The sequence below is a fragment of the Meleagris gallopavo genome, chromosome 1, assembly GCF_000146605.3.
Source record: "Meleagris gallopavo isolate NT-WF06-2002-E0010 breed Aviagen turkey brand Nicholas breeding stock chromosome 1, Turkey_5.1, whole genome shotgun sequence".
Taxonomy (NCBI): Eukaryota; Metazoa; Chordata; class Aves; order Galliformes; family Phasianidae; genus Meleagris; species Meleagris gallopavo.
This window is the reverse complement of record NC_015011.2, coordinates 105533470-105552512: the sequence shown is the minus strand read 5'-3', so window position 1 is coordinate 105552512 and position 19043 is coordinate 105533470. Positions and strand designations below refer to the sequence as shown.

General features: G+C 34.7%; 2 protein-coding genes across 10 annotated transcripts in view; one reads left to right on the top strand and one right to left on the bottom strand.

Moving 5' to 3' along the window:
• LCA5L (lebercilin LCA5 like) overlaps positions 1–14027 on the top strand; it is a 15795-nt gene extending 1768 nt beyond the window's left edge. For 6 of the 8 annotated variants that reach the window (XM_010723722.3, XM_003202946.4, XM_019620932.2 and 3 more), the window contains 7 exons: positions 803–1091; positions 3022–3536; positions 4993–5130; positions 6545–6638; positions 10064–10170; positions 10459–10591; positions 11824–14021. In XM_010723722.3, the coding sequence (XP_010722024.2) occupies positions 803–1091; positions 3022–3536; positions 4993–5130; positions 6545–6638; positions 10064–10170; positions 10459–10591; positions 11824–12422 (1875 nt within the window). In that variant the 3' untranslated portion in view covers positions 12423–14021. Of the gene's footprint in view, positions 1–802; positions 1092–3021; positions 3537–4992; positions 5131–6544; positions 6639–10063; positions 10171–10458; positions 10592–11823 lie in introns of all 8 variants that reach the window. The other 2 variants (XM_019620945.2, XM_019620948.2) reach the window with 2 other exon arrangements.
• GET1 (guided entry of tail-anchored proteins factor 1) overlaps positions 13855–19043 on the bottom strand; it is a 6383-nt gene continuing 1194 nt past the window's right edge. For both annotated transcript variants that reach the window (XM_010723739.3, XM_031556919.1), the window contains exons 3-5: positions 17922–17989; positions 16956–17070; positions 13855–15341 (exon numbers count right to left, since the gene is read on the bottom strand). In XM_010723739.3, the coding sequence (XP_010722041.1) occupies positions 15268–15341; positions 16956–17070; positions 17922–17989 (257 nt within the window). In that variant the 3' untranslated portion in view covers positions 13855–15267. The remainder of the gene's footprint in view (positions 15342–16955; positions 17071–17921; positions 17990–19043) is intronic.

Genomic DNA, 19043 nt, shown 5'->3' with positions numbered 1-19043 from the left:
AAAAAAGTATTTATTTTCCTAATGTTTCTTCTGAAATTGTGCAGACGTACTTTTATTATATTGTTTGTTTGTTTATTTATTTTCTGTTTTGTTTCTATTTGGAATTAAGTAAAATAAAACAACGTCCCAAAAGTTTAAGAAGATTTTTATTTCAGTGTCAAAATCAGAGTATAGCTTTAGGTGCTGCTACATCTCCAGCCTATTATGTTAATATGTCAGTTAAAATAACTTCATTTTGTGATCTAATTTGTGATCTAAGTATTGAAAAATATGACCAAATGATACTTTTGTGACATGGACAACAAAAAATAACAAAAGAATGCAATTATCAATAACCATCATCTTAACTTCAGAGAATTATTATAGAATATTACAAAGCACTTTTTAGCTATTGAGCATAAACACAATTGCACTTCTTTTAAATATACTTATCCTGGATAAAATGGGTATGTTACTGGAAACAAACCATGGTATCTGTTTACATTTAAGCAGCAGTATCTTGTAAATAATCTTCAAAAAAACACATGCCAGTATTACAGTAAATTCTGAGTTAAATGATTATATTTCGTATTTGCAATTATTTCTGTAAATAAAGTTACTGCTTACTACAGAACACACAATTATTTTAATGGATTAATATTCCTTAGCATTGCTTAATATAGTTGCAGACTGTTTAATACTATTTACGTTAATAGTAAATAACTCACAAACATTTTAGTTCCTGATAGGTCATGGAGGTCAATTTTTAAGCCTTTTACCACAGCAGTGATTAATTCAAATGAATATTTCCTTCATATTTTAGCACAGGAGGATAGGAAGTCCTAGTAAGTATGTGACACAGATGATTCCCCAAAGCACAGAAGTACTAGAAACAGCAGCTGAAGCGGAGGTAATGATTGTAAGCAACACAGTGGAGAATGCAGAAGTAAAAATCCTCAAACTATCTATTCTGAAGGCTTTGTCAGTGACTTGCTCTGAAACAGCTAGAAGCAGCCGTTGTTTAGAACTATCTGAAACTGAAGAGAAGAAAATGCAGAAAAATGAAAGAAAGAAGAAAAAAGAACAACAGATCTTTTCCCAAAACAATAAAGGTAATTTGTTTTCTGGTAGTATTCAAATGAGACTGTCTTCAGAAACGCAGCTGTTCCCTTTCTAAGAATGGCTATTTTTTTTTTCTTTTTTTTCTTTTTTTGTAATGAGGAGAGCAGGGAAAACACTTTTTCACTGAAGAATAATAAATCATGTTCTGAACACTGGAAAGAGGAGAAAGAGAGGTAGAGACCCTTACTATTTTATGCCATAATATGAATTGATCCAAGAGGCAGGATAATCACTTGAGATGTGGGAACACCTTTGCAGTCTTTATTCCTTGGTGTTGAATGGCTTTCCTGCAGATACTGTGATTTCTATGGTTTGGACTATGCATAAACTGATGAGTCTGAAAAGAACCTTTCCTAAGGAAAGTTAATGAAAACTGTATGTCTGCACAAACATGTCAACTTTTACACAAAAACCTATGTTTTGGCCATCTTAGTCATAGTGTATTATGTAGAATTTATGCATCAGTGCAATGGCCATATAGCACAAATACAGTTCCTCCTTGTAAATGTTAGCAGTGAAGAATCTCTACTACATGTTTTGTATCTGTGTTTCCTTAAATCCAATCAGGTGCTGCAAGGAAGAGCCTTTTCCACAGCAGAAGCCACTCTCCCATTTGCCTCTGTCTTCCTAAGTAACACTCTTGCTGTAGCTTTCCATTATTCTAGCTCTGCTCATGGAAGAAGTGAGGCTGATGCCGTGGCTTTGCTGCCTGAGGCAGTGTCCTGATTTACCTTGTCCTGACACAACTTTGTTGTTGCCTCCTTTCTGTAATTAGGGCCTGCTCCTATAAATATTTTGTATGTGGAATACTCATTGAATTCTACTGAAGTTCTTAAAAAGATCCAATATTTTTCTTTATTCTTTTTTTGGGTTAGGACCTTGTGTATTTTGTACTTAAAATATTTTTGATTGATGAATTATTATTATAAACTCCCAGCAAAATGCTGTCTGAAATGACCTGAAAGCTAGAATGAGACTGAATACGTGTCTGAAAGGGGGGGAGCACACACTGATCTAGTTCTGACTACTTTCAAATTCTACTTACGTTTCAGGAAAGGAAAATTAGTATCATTCACTTAGAATGTTGGCCATACAGAAAGGCAAAATGACAGTATTACATTTAAGAGTGCTAGCCATTAATATATATATATTTAATTACTGCTTAGAAACAGTTTACATGACTGCATAACTGTTCTATGTTTACAAGCATATAAGGGTTAAAAACTTAGCTCAGAGCTGCCTCAGAAGTTCCAGAAAGTTGGTCAGAAGTCATAACTTCACAGATATGTAACCATGTCAAATTTTGATCACCTTGAGTTTTGAGTTCTTGCAGACCTTTAGGTTATTGTTATTTTTCTTCTATCATGCCCCTATTCAAGGTATAGATCCTCCTCCTGAAGCCTGTAGAAATCCTTCCGAGTGGGATGAATTGGCTTCAACAGCCCGCAAATACATTAGTGAACTAAACATATACAAAGAGGAAAAATCTGTTTCCACTGATACTGAATAATGTATGCTTTGTAAGTGTGCTTTACTGAATTATTCACAAAACATTCTTGGTGTTTGCCCCAGAAGACAAACATGTACTTTGTTATCCTTATTAAGGGAAGTTGAGCATGATGGCTATTCCAAATGAAAATGGCTTCAGAAAGTGAAAGGAGGCAACCTTGTGCCATTACCTATGTAGCTTCCTATGTAGCTGTGGCCCACGTAAATCCATTATGGATTGCAATATCTGTGTGTGTATGGATTTGAACATTGATTTCTTATTATAGATCTTGGACCTTTGGTCATAGTGCATTTAAGTTCTCTGGATGAGTAATGTAGGAGCTTGTGTGAGCACGTGGAGACATAGCAGTGATTTTGCTGTCTTGATTGACGGGTATATATCAATGTCAATTTACTTTGATCTGAATGCAGGGGGAAAGAAATTGCCAGCTAAGAAGATATCACATCAGAATTCTTCATTTCTAAGCCTGCAGGATCATATGATTTCCCAGAAAAAAAATAAAGTGGCTCAGCGAATATTATCAGCAAGACTTCATAAAATTAAAGAGCTGAAGAATGAAATATTTGATTTGCAGCATAAGTTAGAAGCATCAAACTTAGAAAACCAGGTTTTGAAACGGCTTTGGTATCGGCACTCAAAAGCAATAGGTGGATATGAAAATTCAGAAAGTGTCTTGCCTGATCTGTTAACAAGGCATTATAGTGAGGTGAGTACCTTGAGGAAACACCTGAGGATGTCTCAGGAGGAAGAAAGACGTGCATCCAGAAAGCTTAGGAAAGTTGAAGCAGAGCTGCTAAAAGCTAAAGATGATTTGCAAGCCTTGTATAAGCTTTCAGAAGACAAGACTCTTGCTGACAAAGAGGAACTTTATCACAGATTATCAGTCCTTACGGAAAAAATGGAAGTGAATAATAAGAGAATACAGGTAATATATGCATATCATTTTATTTGTGTAAGAATAATAGGAGAGGTTTCTGTGCAAGAGTAGTGGATGTTGTTTTTTTTTTTTTAGCTGCTTCTTGTCAAACTGATGATTATAATACAGTCCTGTAGAATTGAGTATTCTTTTTAAGCTAGACATTAAGGTACAAAAAATGGAAGTAGTACTCCTTCCAATATTTTAAAATTTGTCAGTAATGACTGAGTGAATTAAATCCAGCAATAAAGCTTTCTAAGAATTCAAGTCCTGTTTTAACCCTATTAGGTCTGAAGCACAGCACATAGCTGGAGGGCAATCTTCAACAGAATGTCTGCTCTACTCTCTGTCAGCAGCATGGAGTTACCCAGCCTTTCTTGGGCAACCCAGCTGCAATGGTGTGGAACACCCTGAGCCCTGATTTGCCCTGATAAAACACAGGGTTAGTCATACATGGAGACAACCTGGCTGCTGCTGGTCTGCTTCCTTGGACAAGAGAAGCTGGCTCAGTTGGAAACAAGCACCCTTCCTTCCATGTGGTGCTGGTGGGCAGCACGGGTGTAGCTACACCTCCTGTTCACTAATTACTGTTACTCGCTGCAGTCTGCTTTTAGAATTGGCTCTATGGTTGATTTATTATGCAGGAGTAGTAAAAGTCTGGTGGGAGTTCAATAAGACATCATTCAAATGATCTTTTTTATCTTTTATGTGAAGCTTTACTCTTATTGAACCTTTCATGAGGAAACAGGAATACAGGCTTTATTACAAAACTAGAAGAGTGAAATGTTTGTTGTCCTCCAGGAATTAATTTCTGTTTTCTATGGGGTACATTATTCACAAGATTAAATAAAGAGCTAGGTAATCTTAAAGGCATTTCACTATCTGAAAAGCTGGGTTTGAAGTACTTTATTACCTGTAAGAAAATGAAAGCGTAAATAGCTGAATTCAGACTCTTGAAACTTTCTATTTACAGAAGTCACAGTGAGAAGCAATAAAAAGCTTGCAGGATTGGGTTCTCACCCTACAATTTTATTAACTATTACTTCAGTGCATGGCACTGGGTTCTGATGATGAAGTACTTGGTAAAGTACCTACTCTTCATTTAACTAAGCCTCTTTATGTTGCCATAGTAAATCGATGTTGGTGTGAACTGGAGTGTATAAGAATGTCTTGAAGATGATTGTTTTCATTAATTTTATCAGAACAGTAATGTGTGGGCTAATTTTTCATGTTGAAATGCCAGATAGTTTATTTTTTTATCAGTATAATTGGGTTTTAAGCCTCTTTTTGCTCATTTCTAAAGTACTTTTAGAGATACTCAATCATTTCATGCATTGTTTACAATAAATGGGAGCTTACTTTTCATTATATTAGCATGCTTATTTTTTAGATCTGGTAAGAATAGAAAACTTTTTAACAGTTACGCTAAGTACATCCATATTGTAAAACGTGTAATTTTTTTAAGAGCCTAGAAAAGCAGCTGAAGTTGAACAATAGCACCTTTAGTCGCCAGCTGGCAAATGAGAATAAAAAAGCTGTTGAAGCTGGGATAATTACAAAGAACTTGCAAATGGAAATTAACTCTCTTCACCAAAAAATTAAGGTACTCGAGATTCCAAACAGGTTTCTGCTCCTAAAGGAAGCTTCAAGTCATTAATTTTATCTGTTCATTTGCTTCTTTCATTATTTACTAATAGAGCTGTTATTCATATTTGAGTCTGTAGACTAACCAAAAAAAAAAAGTCAAAATATAAAATTATGAAATTGCTGTAGGGTCTGTTTGTCAAAAGTTAAAAGGACTTCAATAACTAACTGGAACAGATTAATGTACCATAATTTGAACCACAAACTGTTACTGTTTTGTTAGATCTAGCTCAATATATCCACTTAATACGAGCTTCTTTGCAGGAACACTTTCAAATCAAAGTCAAATATTGCAATCTGAAAAGCAACAAAAAAGACTTACAGAAATGATTCAAGAGTTTGTTTCAAGTTCCAGCTTGTTTTTACAAAAATGTTTTTGGGACATCTGTATCAACTTTAACACTTAGAGTAACATTTTACACTAAATGTATGGAAGAACATAAACGTGGCACTGAATAGACAAAAAACAAAGTTATGTGATGTCAATAGTGCTTAAGAGAAACATGCATATCAAGAAAACATGCAAATCTCTGTGGTCTTTTTAATTTAAACTGTGTTTGTAGCATGGTTAAAATATGCTATTTATTTCTGTATAATGACTGATGCATCTGTTGATTTTACAAGGAAACTTTCTCCAAAATGGAATCAGATGCCTGATTGTTCCTCTTGACTATGTATATGTATCTATGTGTGCAAATCTGGGAGATGGAAATAGTTACAGCCCTAGAAAAATTCATGTAAATCTGTTCTAGAATGCAAATTATTTTAAAGTACAGTTCCCACATTAAGACTTCTCTAAATATTTCTTCACGTGTTTTCTTAATGCTATATTTAGATTCACAAAACCTTATATTGTTTTACCACAAGGAGCAGACATGTTTATTAATCTTATTTCTGTGTCAGAACAGTTTATTCTTACACATTTACAGTTCTGCACACGTGGCTTATTCAGAGCATTCATGGTATACAGATGTAATTCTCTTTCAGATCAACCTCTGTGCCCAAATTAAATGTAACTCCTTTTCACACCAGGAATTGATTAGCGAGAGTGTTACTGAAAGTATGAAAACACTGATTCCTATGACAGTGATGTTGAAAGCGTTCCTCAGAAGCATATGTCATGTTACAAAAGGCCTCATTTTCTGAACATTGTTATAAAGGTGTAAAAATGTGCTTTTAGCCTTTAAAGGAAAGAATTTTGGTTTGGCTCATGAAAGAAAATGGCTGATTCATGCTTAAGTGGATGACAGTCACCAAATGGTCTAGAACAAAGGAATATTGCTGGCAATTTTTTCCCAGCATAAGAAAATCAAATTGGTAAAGACTAATTCTTAACGCACTCAAGGAACTTAATAGTATTTATTCCTTCTTAGGAAAAGGATCGGCAACTTTACATAAAGAACATCTATGCAAATCGCTTGCTTAGAATCCCAAAGGACAAAGATGATTCAGTACCTCAAAACAAAAGTAAGGGTGTATCTGTTTTCCCTTGTTATCTCATTATGTAAACCTTATATTGTCTTGTAATTGGGACGTCTATTCCTAAGTAAAAGCAGACACAGTACTTTTATATAAGCAAAAAATATTCTGGCATGTATGCTTTAAACAGAACTGGTTCTTTTATGCTTGTGTATTCTATGACTATAAACGTATGACCTGTGGTTAATACTCATTTTTTTCATTTCAATAGTCTTTAGCATACGTACAGTTTTAGTACTGTAATAGAGACAATGAAATAGTGTTGCTGTTGTGTCTATTTGCATCAAGAGCTGTTTGACTATTTTAATAAGAGCATGAAGCAACCACTCCACTTTTGCAGTCTAATTTTTGTTCAGGCTTGTTCATTTTGATTTGGCCATGAGAAGTGGTCATCCCACAGCTACAGTTCCAACATCACATCTCACTGAATCAGAGCACTTCACAAACTAACCTCATGCAGCAAGTTCCTAGCGTTAGTACAGACTTTCAAAGTGCTTTTAGATCAATCAAAATAATGAATCTAGCTGGGTCTTTAGATGCTGGTTTTTTCATATTTTTTTTCATTCTTAAAACCTATAGCTTATTAGAAGCAGAGATGCTTCAGTGTCTATTATTGAAGCTTCTGCAACTTGCATTTTGTTGGGCTGCAAGGAAGGGAGTGGATTTGAGCTATAAGGTTTACAAAGTTTAAAGGCTATTCTGATGATCATACTGTCAGTTTATCTGAGAGAGAAAAATATATATCCTTAGCAGTCTTTTGGTTTTATTCATAATACGTAAATTTAAATAGGCAATCAGAGTTTGTAATAAACCCATTATTGGATATCCTCTCAATTATTTCCATCAGCAAAACTGATGCAATAGTATAGTAGAAAGACACAGTAAAATAATAGAAAGTTAATTCTATCTTGTGTGGGATTCAGTTGCCTAATAATAGGCATCATCTGGTGGCATTTGAGATGTTGTAGCACATTTGCTTGGCTCTGCAGTTGTTCCAGAAGGACATGGGTATCCCATCAGTCCTGGGTAATGCTGGCCAGCCTTACGCGGATTCCTTGAATGCTACAGGCTGTGTGTCTCACATAGCATTAAGCATCTATGTTTGCTGACCCCTTGATCTGAGGGAGCAACTGCTAAAAACAATTATAAATCATACAAGTTCAGACGCTTCGTTGCTCACATGCATGCTATCAAGGACAAAAATGTCAAAGCGAGTATTTTTCTTGAAGCATTTATAAATTGCTAATTTATACATGCTTTGGATGTAGTATCTTGAATTTACTAATAAACGTGTTTTATATGGAAACTCTACGTGGGAGAAGTACATGAAATATATTAAAGTAACATTTGCCTGCTACTCAAGATCAGAAACATTTTGCCACTATTCCATAGGAGAGCTTTTTGCACAGCAACCTTATACTCTCTAGTTTTGGATAATGATTGGAACATTGAATTTCCTGGCTTAAGCAACTATTTAAAATACTGCTTAAATACCCCTGCTTCTAAACTAAAGGAGGAAATAGAGCTTTCTTTGTAAATCCATTACTCTGCATTAGTGACAACTGAAATACAGAGATAAAGTTGGTAATTAAAATTTTAAGATGTAGAAAAAAATTGCTACTTCTTATTCCAAGTCAGATAAACTTTGTTTATTTATGAAGCACTGAATTCTAACTTTTGTTGCATCACATCAACATTTTTTTTTTTTTTTTTTTTAAACTTTACTGACATGGACTTGTACATTACTGTTATTTAAATTGTAATATTAAATCACCGATTACTACTTAAGTTCATAGCTTAAATGAGACCTGCTATTTTATAATGTGAATAGATTCCCAGCAACATTGTCTGTTCTTCTGGTATTCTTGCCCAATAAGGATTTCATTTTCTGCCAGTTAATGGAAAATGATGATTTAGAAACCTACAACTGGTAATAACTGAAATTGTTTTTCCATTTCACTGTTGGCTTGAATTTCCCTGTAATAAATTTGGAAAGAGCTACTTCAAGTAGTTGTTTTCCTTCGTGTATTTGTAAAAATTTTTATACAGCAGGAAAGAAAACAATGTGTGGGTGCTTTTTTTTTTTAATGTTCTTGATAAACAAGTGAAGACAGTTTTAGGGTATCAGAAAGCTCCATAAATGTAAGTAAAATAAAATTGAATTATTGAGTGAATCTGTTAAAGTTAGTTGTGAGAACAAGCTTTGTTCAGTTGTTGGAAGGTCACTCTGGTTCACCTAGAGGTACAGCTCCCCCTAGTTCTGAATCTGAAGAATGTTCTATTGATTTTTGTTAAAAAAGCTTCTAAGTAACTACTTGGGTTCAAAAGAGAAAACTATTTCCCTCCACATCATAAGTGCCAATTCTTCAGAGGTAATTTTCAAATTAGTTATCAACATTCTTGTCACCACCAAAAGGCAAACTGTTGAAAAAAAATCACCCTTTTTGTGGATAGTCTTCCTCTGATTTCAGATATCAAAGCTGGGAATAAGGTTGAATGGTAATGTAGGTAAGATCACAGTTTTCTTCCTGTATTCATGTCAAAGCTGTTCCAAATATAGAATAAAAGAACAATATACAGGCCTTGCCCTTGTCATCTCATCCTATTCAGGTACTTCTTTGAAGGGAACATTCAAAGAAAAAAAAAACATTAATTCCCTTGGAACCTCCTTTCAAACATCAGTGATATTTCGAATAGTGTGAACTATTTCTCCTGAAGAGTCTGGTTCTGCAAAGCCTTATATAATTGCTTAACTTCGAACAAGTCAGAAGGCATAAAAACAAGCATGTTTGTTCTGTAGGATCTGAATTTAGGAGCTTGAAAATTGAGGTACCCCTCCCAGACCTCTTAAAGTTTACCACACAAACTGACCCAACACAGACTCTATGGTATTGACACGTTCCTATGACATCACAAGTCCTATTTGAACAGGATCTCTTTGTAGACTTAACTAAAAGTAAAAAGTATATGAACAACATACTAATGTACTGATGAAAATGCTCAGGCCTCTGGGTAGCTTAACTCAGAACCTCTAATAAAAAAAAAAAAATCCAATAACGCTCAGATGAGATTTTATTGTATCTTTGGAAAGTCACAAACATTGGTGCCTCAAACTCAGCTAACAGTGTTTTAGCTATGTTAGTTACTGCTCCATTTTCATTGCTACGTGAAACACTCTTTAATTGCAATAAAGATATATACATATTCAGAATGTGGGATGCATTCTGGGACTTGAATTTACTGACACACTTGAACTGCAAACTTCTCTTTAAAACAAGGTTTTAACCAACAAAAGTTGAGTCTTAGAATGTTTGGGTCCCAGTCGAATACCACTGTCATCAAATGTATCTTTGCTTACACCAACAATGTAATTCCAGAAACAACTACTGCTAATGACTGTCCTTTTGCAACAGGTCTCAGTATAAACACATCGGTGCAAGTAGATAAACAGCATTTTAGATCACTGCTATCTCAGTACCAACCCCAGGAAAGAGAAGAAAGTTCAGTTCTGCTACATGAGGTATGAAATATTGGGATCCAACCCCTCTGCTTAAATGCCACTGAAATTGTACGTTTTTTTCTCAGTTTTAGTAATATACTTGATTGGCTCGAACAGTCATCTTAACTTCCTGTGCATTTTGTGTAAATATCACTATTATACAACAGAAAATATGTTGGACAAAAGTTGTAATACAAGGAACTCAATAGAAAATATTCATCTTTTTATAAGTATTGCACTGATTGTAATCTTTAGAAAGTATCTGAACAAATATTTCCCTGTATTTTTACCTTTAATTGTCAATTATAGGAGAAAAAGGCCTCAGAAGATAAGAATCAAAAAGCTAAAGCAAGCAAAGCATACACTGATGCCCAAAGCGAAACAGAAGAGCAATCATCCAAGAAAATACCAAAGCCAGAAAATTTTAGTCAAACTCATGGAGGTATGTTTTAATATCTAAGAAATGCATCTGATCTTTTCAAAAGTTGAATGAACCAATGATAGTGGTAATTTACACGTGCTGGCAGATGAGTGACAGTAACTACAAGTCACTGAAAGCCAGTTTGCTGGCGGTGCTACACTGAGAGCAGATCAGCTCCACAGCTTAAGGCATCTTCATACTGCTGGACTTCTAAAAGCAGCTCATGGTTGTGTTGGTAAAAATTCTGAGCTTAATCTGTAAAAGTATACTTTACTTAATGGTCGCTTTGTTAAATCCACACTGATCAAATACTGATCCCAAATTGCTGGTTGTGAATCTGCATCATAGTAGATGTTAACAGATTTTTCTGGCTTGGGATCTATTGCTAAGAAAGGAAAAGAAGTTCTTCAAGGGCTGAGAGTATCTCCTCATTACAGCAATCACTGTAAACAGATTTTATGCAAATCTTAACCATTTATTGTGATCTCACATAAAAGCCGTATGCAAGAAACTAATCTATAGACAACTTAATTTTTATCTATTCTTTTAGCTGAATATTTTAGAAAAAAAACCCTCATTTTCTTTAAATTGAGTCACGTAGTTAAAACTGAGATCCGAACGCTGTCATGCTAGATACTTCATAAATAGTAGGAGACATTACGTGAGCTGAATTTCACACATTTACAAAGGTGTGACAGGTTGCTGAGGTCACTTACTGGATCAGTAGCAGAGTAGTGATATGAAATGTTTTAACTCCTGCAGTTTGTACTCCATCTTTTCAGCTTGAAAACTTTCCAGAGCCCACCCATGAACCAATTCAGTCCTGTGTTGAAAAACTGCAGTATATTCTGCTCCATGCAACAAGCATGTTGTCAGTTAAAGGAAAAAAATATCATTCCTATATTTAAGCTCGATGTAATAGCAATATAATGACAATTAGGAGTTCAGATCTCATATGATTTCCCTGATACTTTATATACTTCTCTAGCACTATGTTTAGCCTGTAGAATATTTAATACAGATTATACTTGTATGCTAATTAATTTAAGAATGTCAATGACATAATGATCTTAACAAAACTTTGCCCCATCCTGTTATTAGTAAATAACACTGTCCTAACCATCAAGACTGAAGAACCATCAATAACAACTTAAGAAATAATGCAGTAAAATTAGCTCTCATTAATGCTTCATGACTGTTTGTGATCCTATATAATTTAAGAACATTCCTAAAACCCCTAATATTCATTTTAGAATATTTAAAGGAAAACAAACCGCAGACAGCACACACTTGTCTGGAATTTATAAAACAAGAAGAAAGAAAGAGAGACTTGCTTAAACAGAAGTCAAAGAAAGCTGAAGAAACTCTGCTAAATGACAGTGTAAAAGAGAACAATCAAGAGGAAGATGCAGTGGAAGAGAAAGAAAAACAGTCAGAAGAACAACTAAGAAGTGGGAAGGCAGGGAGTAATTTTTTAACTCCAAGAAACAAAACGCTTTCTAAGCTGAAAAAACAGTATGTATTCTCAGAAACCACTGAAAATTTGTATCACGGGCTTCCTACATCAGGTACAAAATCCACAAAATGCAGTCTTTGCAACAACAGACACGCAGGTCAGGACCACTGCAAAGAAGAATCAAAAGTAAAGAAACTGTCTGGGCTATATGAACCATCCTTCAGTAAAGTTACCAACATGAGGCAGAAAGACAGTTTGACTGAAGCAGAAGGCTGTGCTCATACAATATTCAGTGAAAGGAAGAAGAGTCTTATGAAAGAACTCTTTGGACGAGGCAGTGTTTGCAAAGACAGCCGTTCGTGTTCTAACATGAGAGGAATGGAGAGAAAGCTGTGAGGGGATGCATGATTACACAAGTGAAATGTTAACCCTCCACTGATTTATAAAATAGTGTCCATCATCAATGAGTCATTACAAATAACCTTACAAGAACACACAAAATTGGTATTTATAAGTATATCAACTTACCTTTCCATTTCAATTACACACTGTTTTTAACTTCATAAAATGTATATTAAGTCTTAGAAGTTTTGAGAATTTCTGTCAATGACTTTCAAAATGAGAGGCAAATCAGCTGTCACAGCAGAACATTCTTCTATTATTGATGCACATGTATGCATCTAAGAGTGCCTCAACAATTTTGTCATTTTACCTGTTATAGGGAGGTGTCCAAGTTACTCCTTTTTGGTTAATTTTTGCATTCTCTCTGCAGTTTGAATCTTAAGTTATTTGTTAACTAGCTCAGTGACCAGTCTGCTTTCAGAAGATTCTTTATTGAATTGGAACCTAAAATATACTAAAAGAAAATAATTTTCACTCCTGACATAGCTTCCAGAACTCACACAATGATTTGCTATTACATTGTTTGCATTAGCATTATAAAGCTCTAAAGCTTCATTCTTTTCCACTGTTAGAACTTATCAAAGCAGTTTGCCTGGTAACTTCCACAGTTGACATCCAGAATTGAATGTGCAAGACTAAAGCATTGTTCTGGAGAAGTCAGGCATATCTAGTTCTCAAAAAGCCTTTAAAAATCTTGCATTTAAGGTTATGTAAGTGAGGGTAGGAAGATTATGACTTGTTTCTGGTAGAAATTCATGAAAGGCTGCTAAAACGTAAGCTAAGAAAAAGGTATTCTACTAAATTTTAAAAAGCAGTAGCAAAAAACAACAACAACAACAAACCAACACCTGTACTATGAAAACTTCTAAAGATGATTAAGATATTTTGATCTGAACCTACTTCTAAGCATACTTATATTCAGGTTAAGTTCTTTAAGTAGTACTTGAGCTGTGCAGTGGACAGATTTTTCAAGAATGATTTAATGTAGTCAAAAGAGTACTTTTCCTCTATGTACTATTAATACTTCTACAATCTCTTTCCTGCTGTCTCCAAAGTTAAGAGCAAACAAGCAGACATAATCCAGCATTCCTGATTGTACTAAATAACCAAAAGCCTCTCTGCCCCTATTCATTCAGATATCCAACTAGAGCTGCCAACAAACTGTATTTCATTATCTCATGCTAACTGTGGATAAATAGCAAATGCCATTGTCAATATTCTAAATGATACTGCTTTTCTTGACTTCATTGTGTTAAACTCTGTAACAAGCTAAGTGGAAACATCATTACTGATATCTTTATAGTAAAAAAATACACCAACTGCATAGTTAAAAAGTCTGTAGACTCCAACACTATCAAGAACACAGGTGGGTTTTATTTTCTTTAGGAAAACTGTAACTAACATTAAAAATGTGGATTAGAAAACCTGAGGTGGATTGAAAAACTTTATTTCACAAATAAAGACACAATTACATGTAACAGATTCAATCTTGACTTTTTTTCTTGTCGATATTTAATGTCTTCACTTTACTGTTGGCTAAATGCAATCCCTAATATAAAAACAAATTAGTTTTTAAATAACATTTAAGAAAAACAAAAACATTTAATGAATACATACACTCAGACATGCAGAAAATGTGTCATCATTTTATGAATTAATTCTAAAGGCAGTGCTAACTACATGGATGTACTCCAGCCCCCTCCTGCAGCCAGGCAAAGGACCTGAAACAACACAACACTGTATGGACCATGAGCTAAGCCAAAATCTGCAAAAGCTTTGTTCAACCTTATGTCCAAGGAGGTATTATAGAGTTTTTTAAAGCCACTGCTTTGTCTGTGGGACAGCAACAATAGGGTTGCAGATAGCACAGAAGTTAACGCAGCTTTTCTGTTGTATAACTGTGGTATTAGGAAGAATTACTATCATTAATGTATGCTGAAGCTCTAGGGATGTAGTCTTCTGCAGAAACAGCTGTCTTCTAATTTCCTAACATGGAGCTTGGAAAGGTTGGTTGGATCTTTTTTCCCAAAGCATGGAAAGAAATACTGTTAGCAATATTTGCTCCGTTTGGGAAGTAGAAAATATGGCAAGGAAAGAAAGGTCAGTTATCAGTAAAAGTAGTGGGGAAACAAATTAAAAAAAAAATAATAATCTAGTGTTCAATAATTCCATAAGGAATTTTAAAAATTTTTATTCCATGAATAATTGAAAAGTGAAGTGGCCAGCTGACCTGCATTTGGCAACTGAGAAATTCACTTAAGATATAAGATGTTGACTCTGCATATGTATCACTAATATTTTCTAAGATAGTCTGAGAATAACCCAATCTACAGATTAAAAAAAAGGAAATTAATTGTTTTACTCTAAAACAACCAAGCTATCTATTTTTGATTTAATACCACTTGTCACCAAGTGGAATCACATCTTTGGGTGAAAATGCTGTACTATACTGTAAAGAAAGAGCAAAAGAGCAAAGCTCCAAAAAAAAATAAAATATATATATATAGATAGATAGATAGATATGAATGCCAGTGCATTTCCAACTTAACCACTGGAAAAAGCGAATGCTAAGACCTTTGTGAATGTCATGATAAAGTCTTAAGGTTCTGCCACCAATCAATGTTTATATGTGTCAAAATGAGGTTTTATAAATAGCAATGCTGCTCTTTGAAAACTGCTGATCATAAAACCAAAAAACAAATAAATAAAAGTAAAACAAATACTGCCCAACATCCAACTAAAGTAACAGAAAGTGTCTCCAACTTGGTCCGTCATAACAGACAAATGTTTTTTGTACTGTGGTAATGTAGTTTAGACTCCATATACTACAGGGATTTCTTCAGCTGAAAGGGTGTAGCATGATAGCTACAACTTTATTACAAACCACAAGCCAACATGTAATTCCAACACCACCTGAAAGAGATATAAAATTTGACTGAAGTTATTGCATCCTTAGCGCACAGTAGATTAAACAACTTGGAAGCATAAAAAATGAAACAGAGTTAGGAGGTTGATGAGAACAAAATATCTTTCTGTCTAGATGCAAATGATTCTCTTCAAGGGATGCCAGTTAACTGCATGCTAGTTTTGAGAAAACCTAAAGGCTGTCTGGGGAAAGAGCACCAAATAACAAAATATTAGCCAAAAATATGATCCATGATTTCTAAAAATATTCACTATGTCCCTATCCAAGAGGTCTAGGTTGCTGAAATTAAAGGCGTGGTAAATAAAAGAGTACTTTGGAATCTAAAATCAGAGACTAGGGAGAGGAAAGAAGTAAATTTCCCAATAAATTCAAATCGGCCTTCTTAAAGAGTATTAAATCCATACTTCTATAAAAAAATCCAAGTGAGACTTTCACTGCTGACCCAGACCTATTTCATTTGTGTTTTAAAGAATCTTGTCATTCAAACTAACAGTGTGGAAATTTGTAATGGAATGATGGCATAGAGAGTGTACCCTAACTGTAGCACATAGCATATCTGTATCACAGACTGCATAGAATCATACTACATAGTATCACTGAATACACAGCTGTTTATTATGTGTAGTGGAAGAAACTACCTTTTGGTGATTTTTAAATATTTCTGTGTTATTAACCTTATTGCCTAGAATTCAGAAGTAATCTCTTCACTTTGGTTATCAACCAAGGTTAAAGAAAAAGAGAACCTGAAGGCAGATAAGGATATGAACCTTATAAAAGTCCTTAAAATACTATTTAAATAACTGTCTTCCAAGGACTGATCCCTGGCCCTACACAGAAGGGTCTACTTGTCCAGTAAGCATGCTGGATAAAAGCATTCTCTCAACAGCTATTCAAGATGGTAAGACAACATCATAATTTGGAATTCACTCTAAGGCAGCTGAAACTTAAAGAGCCTAGTATGAAGACCACCAGCGGCATTTTATCTTCACGGTACATTTCCACACTGTATTGTCGTGTCATCCTGCTTATTTATCCAATTAGAATAGAGGCAGCACACATTTCACTCAGAAATTGGTATGCATAATGTCATATCCTTCTTATCATTTATTCATTAACCAAAAGAAAAGAGTTTGAGTAGGTAAAGAAGTGCAATGAGGAAAAAAAAGGTGGGAACAGAACGCCAACCAGAAGAGAGTGCACCTCAATCATCCCAGAGCTATAAACTAGTGAAGTTTCAGAGTAGTGTAAGAAGCATGTGTAGGTAATACAGACCCATAAGTATTTGCACAATTTTTACCCAATTCTACTATTTCAAACTGATTAAAACAAAAATATTTCTGATTTGAAACCTTGCCAAGGGTGTATTCCGTATTAAGATAAAACTGCTCTGTTTGAGAAGATTTAATAAGGACAAATATCTCCTTTCATTGTGAGTTCATTAAACACGAGCTAATAACATATGAAAATGTCTGAAGCTCCCCATTTTGCTATTAAGAAATATATAGAAGCAGTGCTTTTAATCCACGTGTACTTTTTATCATTACATTCTTAGCAACCGCACAGACTTAAAAAAATGCATTTTTTCTAAACACAGCTCTTACCTGCCACACCTGTAGGAAAGGCTACGAAGCGCTCCAATGGTGCAAGCCATTTGCTTGGAAGAACCATAACTGGTTCAGAATAATATTTCCAAATGAGAGAGATCATCAGGGCAGCCTAGAATGAAAGCTTTTGTTAGCTTGAATAACAAACATCTAGATATATTTCCACCAATGTTTTGGAGCAGTACATCTCACATTCTAAATTAAAGAGAATAGCATCCTTATCATTTTACATTGTTCTGAAACAAAAGATTTTTAGGCTTGATATGACCTTAACTTTACACACAACAAGATTTAGCAATAAGTAGCTGGAAATTATCACTTTATTTTGAGACTGGTTCAAATCTAGCATAAATAAAAGTGGTAATAATACAAATTGTTACATTCTGATTGTTTTTAGCCACAATCCTTGTCTGCTAAGAATCCAACTAGCTTTCACATTACCCAAAATACAGTCTCAGGTCGAGCACTCTTTTTGTTGGCAAAAAAATTATTTGGCATCAAGCCTAATCAACAATCTGGTGAGGGAGGCACTGTCTGGAGATACATGGCAGCTCTATATGGAAATTTGCATCCACAGCAGAAGATCATTTTATGTTTTTAGAAACACAGGCAAAATATATATATTATGTATCAGAACTTTCCTGGGTCCACTGCCACATATAGATGAAAAACAAACCAAAAAGAAACAGTAATGAAGGAGGTAAGACAAACTCCTATCTTGTCATCTCAATACAAGAAAAACAAAGCTTCCATGAAATTCAAAACTCATTTCATTCACAATAACCAGATCCTATCAGCTGCATCTCTCTACAACCAAGAAGCTGCTCTGGTTCGGTGTGCATTGTGTCACTGGGCTGCCAAATACCTCTGCAATTAATCATTAGTCAATAAACGCAAAAGAGATTCGTCAAACTGCTGAGGATTTAGTCCTCAAATTGTATCCCTAATAAAAGATTTACTTACTTGCAAGATGTAGAATACAATATTTATAACCCACTTTATTTTGGCTAATTGGGCAGTTCGTGCTTTCACTGTTAAGAGAAAAATAATATTACTCTGCATTATTTATAACAGTAATTTATACATTAAAGAAAAGTAGTAATCCATTAATATTGTTAGTCTTCAAATCAGGGTTCTAAACATCATATACCTAAAAATATCTCTTCAAGATAACTTATTGTGAAAGCAACGAAGAGCTGGAGTTTTATATTAATGGTACTGTGGAAAGTTGCAAAACTCTGATATCCTAGACAGAAAAGTCACACGTAATCAAGAATGCTGTTCTGAAATGAGAACAGTCAACATGGTTGCTAACTTAAGAATCTGTTTTAGATGAAGCATAACATATGTTTTTCCCTTTCACAAATGGGGAAAACGATGGCTTCAGCAGTTGCACTTTTTGCCTTATTTCACTCAGAACATGGTTAAGACAATTCACAGCCAAGACCGTTCACTCACTGAATATTCCTGGTCAGATTCAATATTCAAAATTCTCATGCTCATTTTCCTCCAGCAGTACCCCCAGCCCAATACAGAACAGCTCAGAGATGACAGGAGGCACATCTTCAAACACAGTGGTGGCCTAAAGTTTTCTGAAGCACTATTGTTGTCTAGTTTAATTGAAATTACTAATTAAGAATAATGCTAATGAGAACAATCCAAAACTGCCAGTTGTAAAGACTGTCGTTTCTCTGAACAAGTGCAGAAAAATCTAATCATTCTGCACAGAGAAGGCAGACAAAGCAGGTATTCTCTTGTCTTATTAGGTTCAGTGAGTGAGTTTGGACAGACGAGCAAAAGTCTAGTGCCAAACGGTTATGTGCGCTCTCTACCATGAGATGATGCATGTTCCTAGCAGAGACAAAGCAGTAGTTTTATCATAAAAGCCACTGCATATGGTCAAATGGGATTGCAGAAAGACAGTAAAGATCTCATCTACTTACCTTTCGCATTAATACTTTCCCACTAGCATCTTCTAGCACAACAACCAAATAGCTCCAATCCAGCAATTCATCCTTTCCCAATTAAGATATGCAGCCTTACTATATTACTTCTATATTACACAATCAGAATATTTAACTTAAA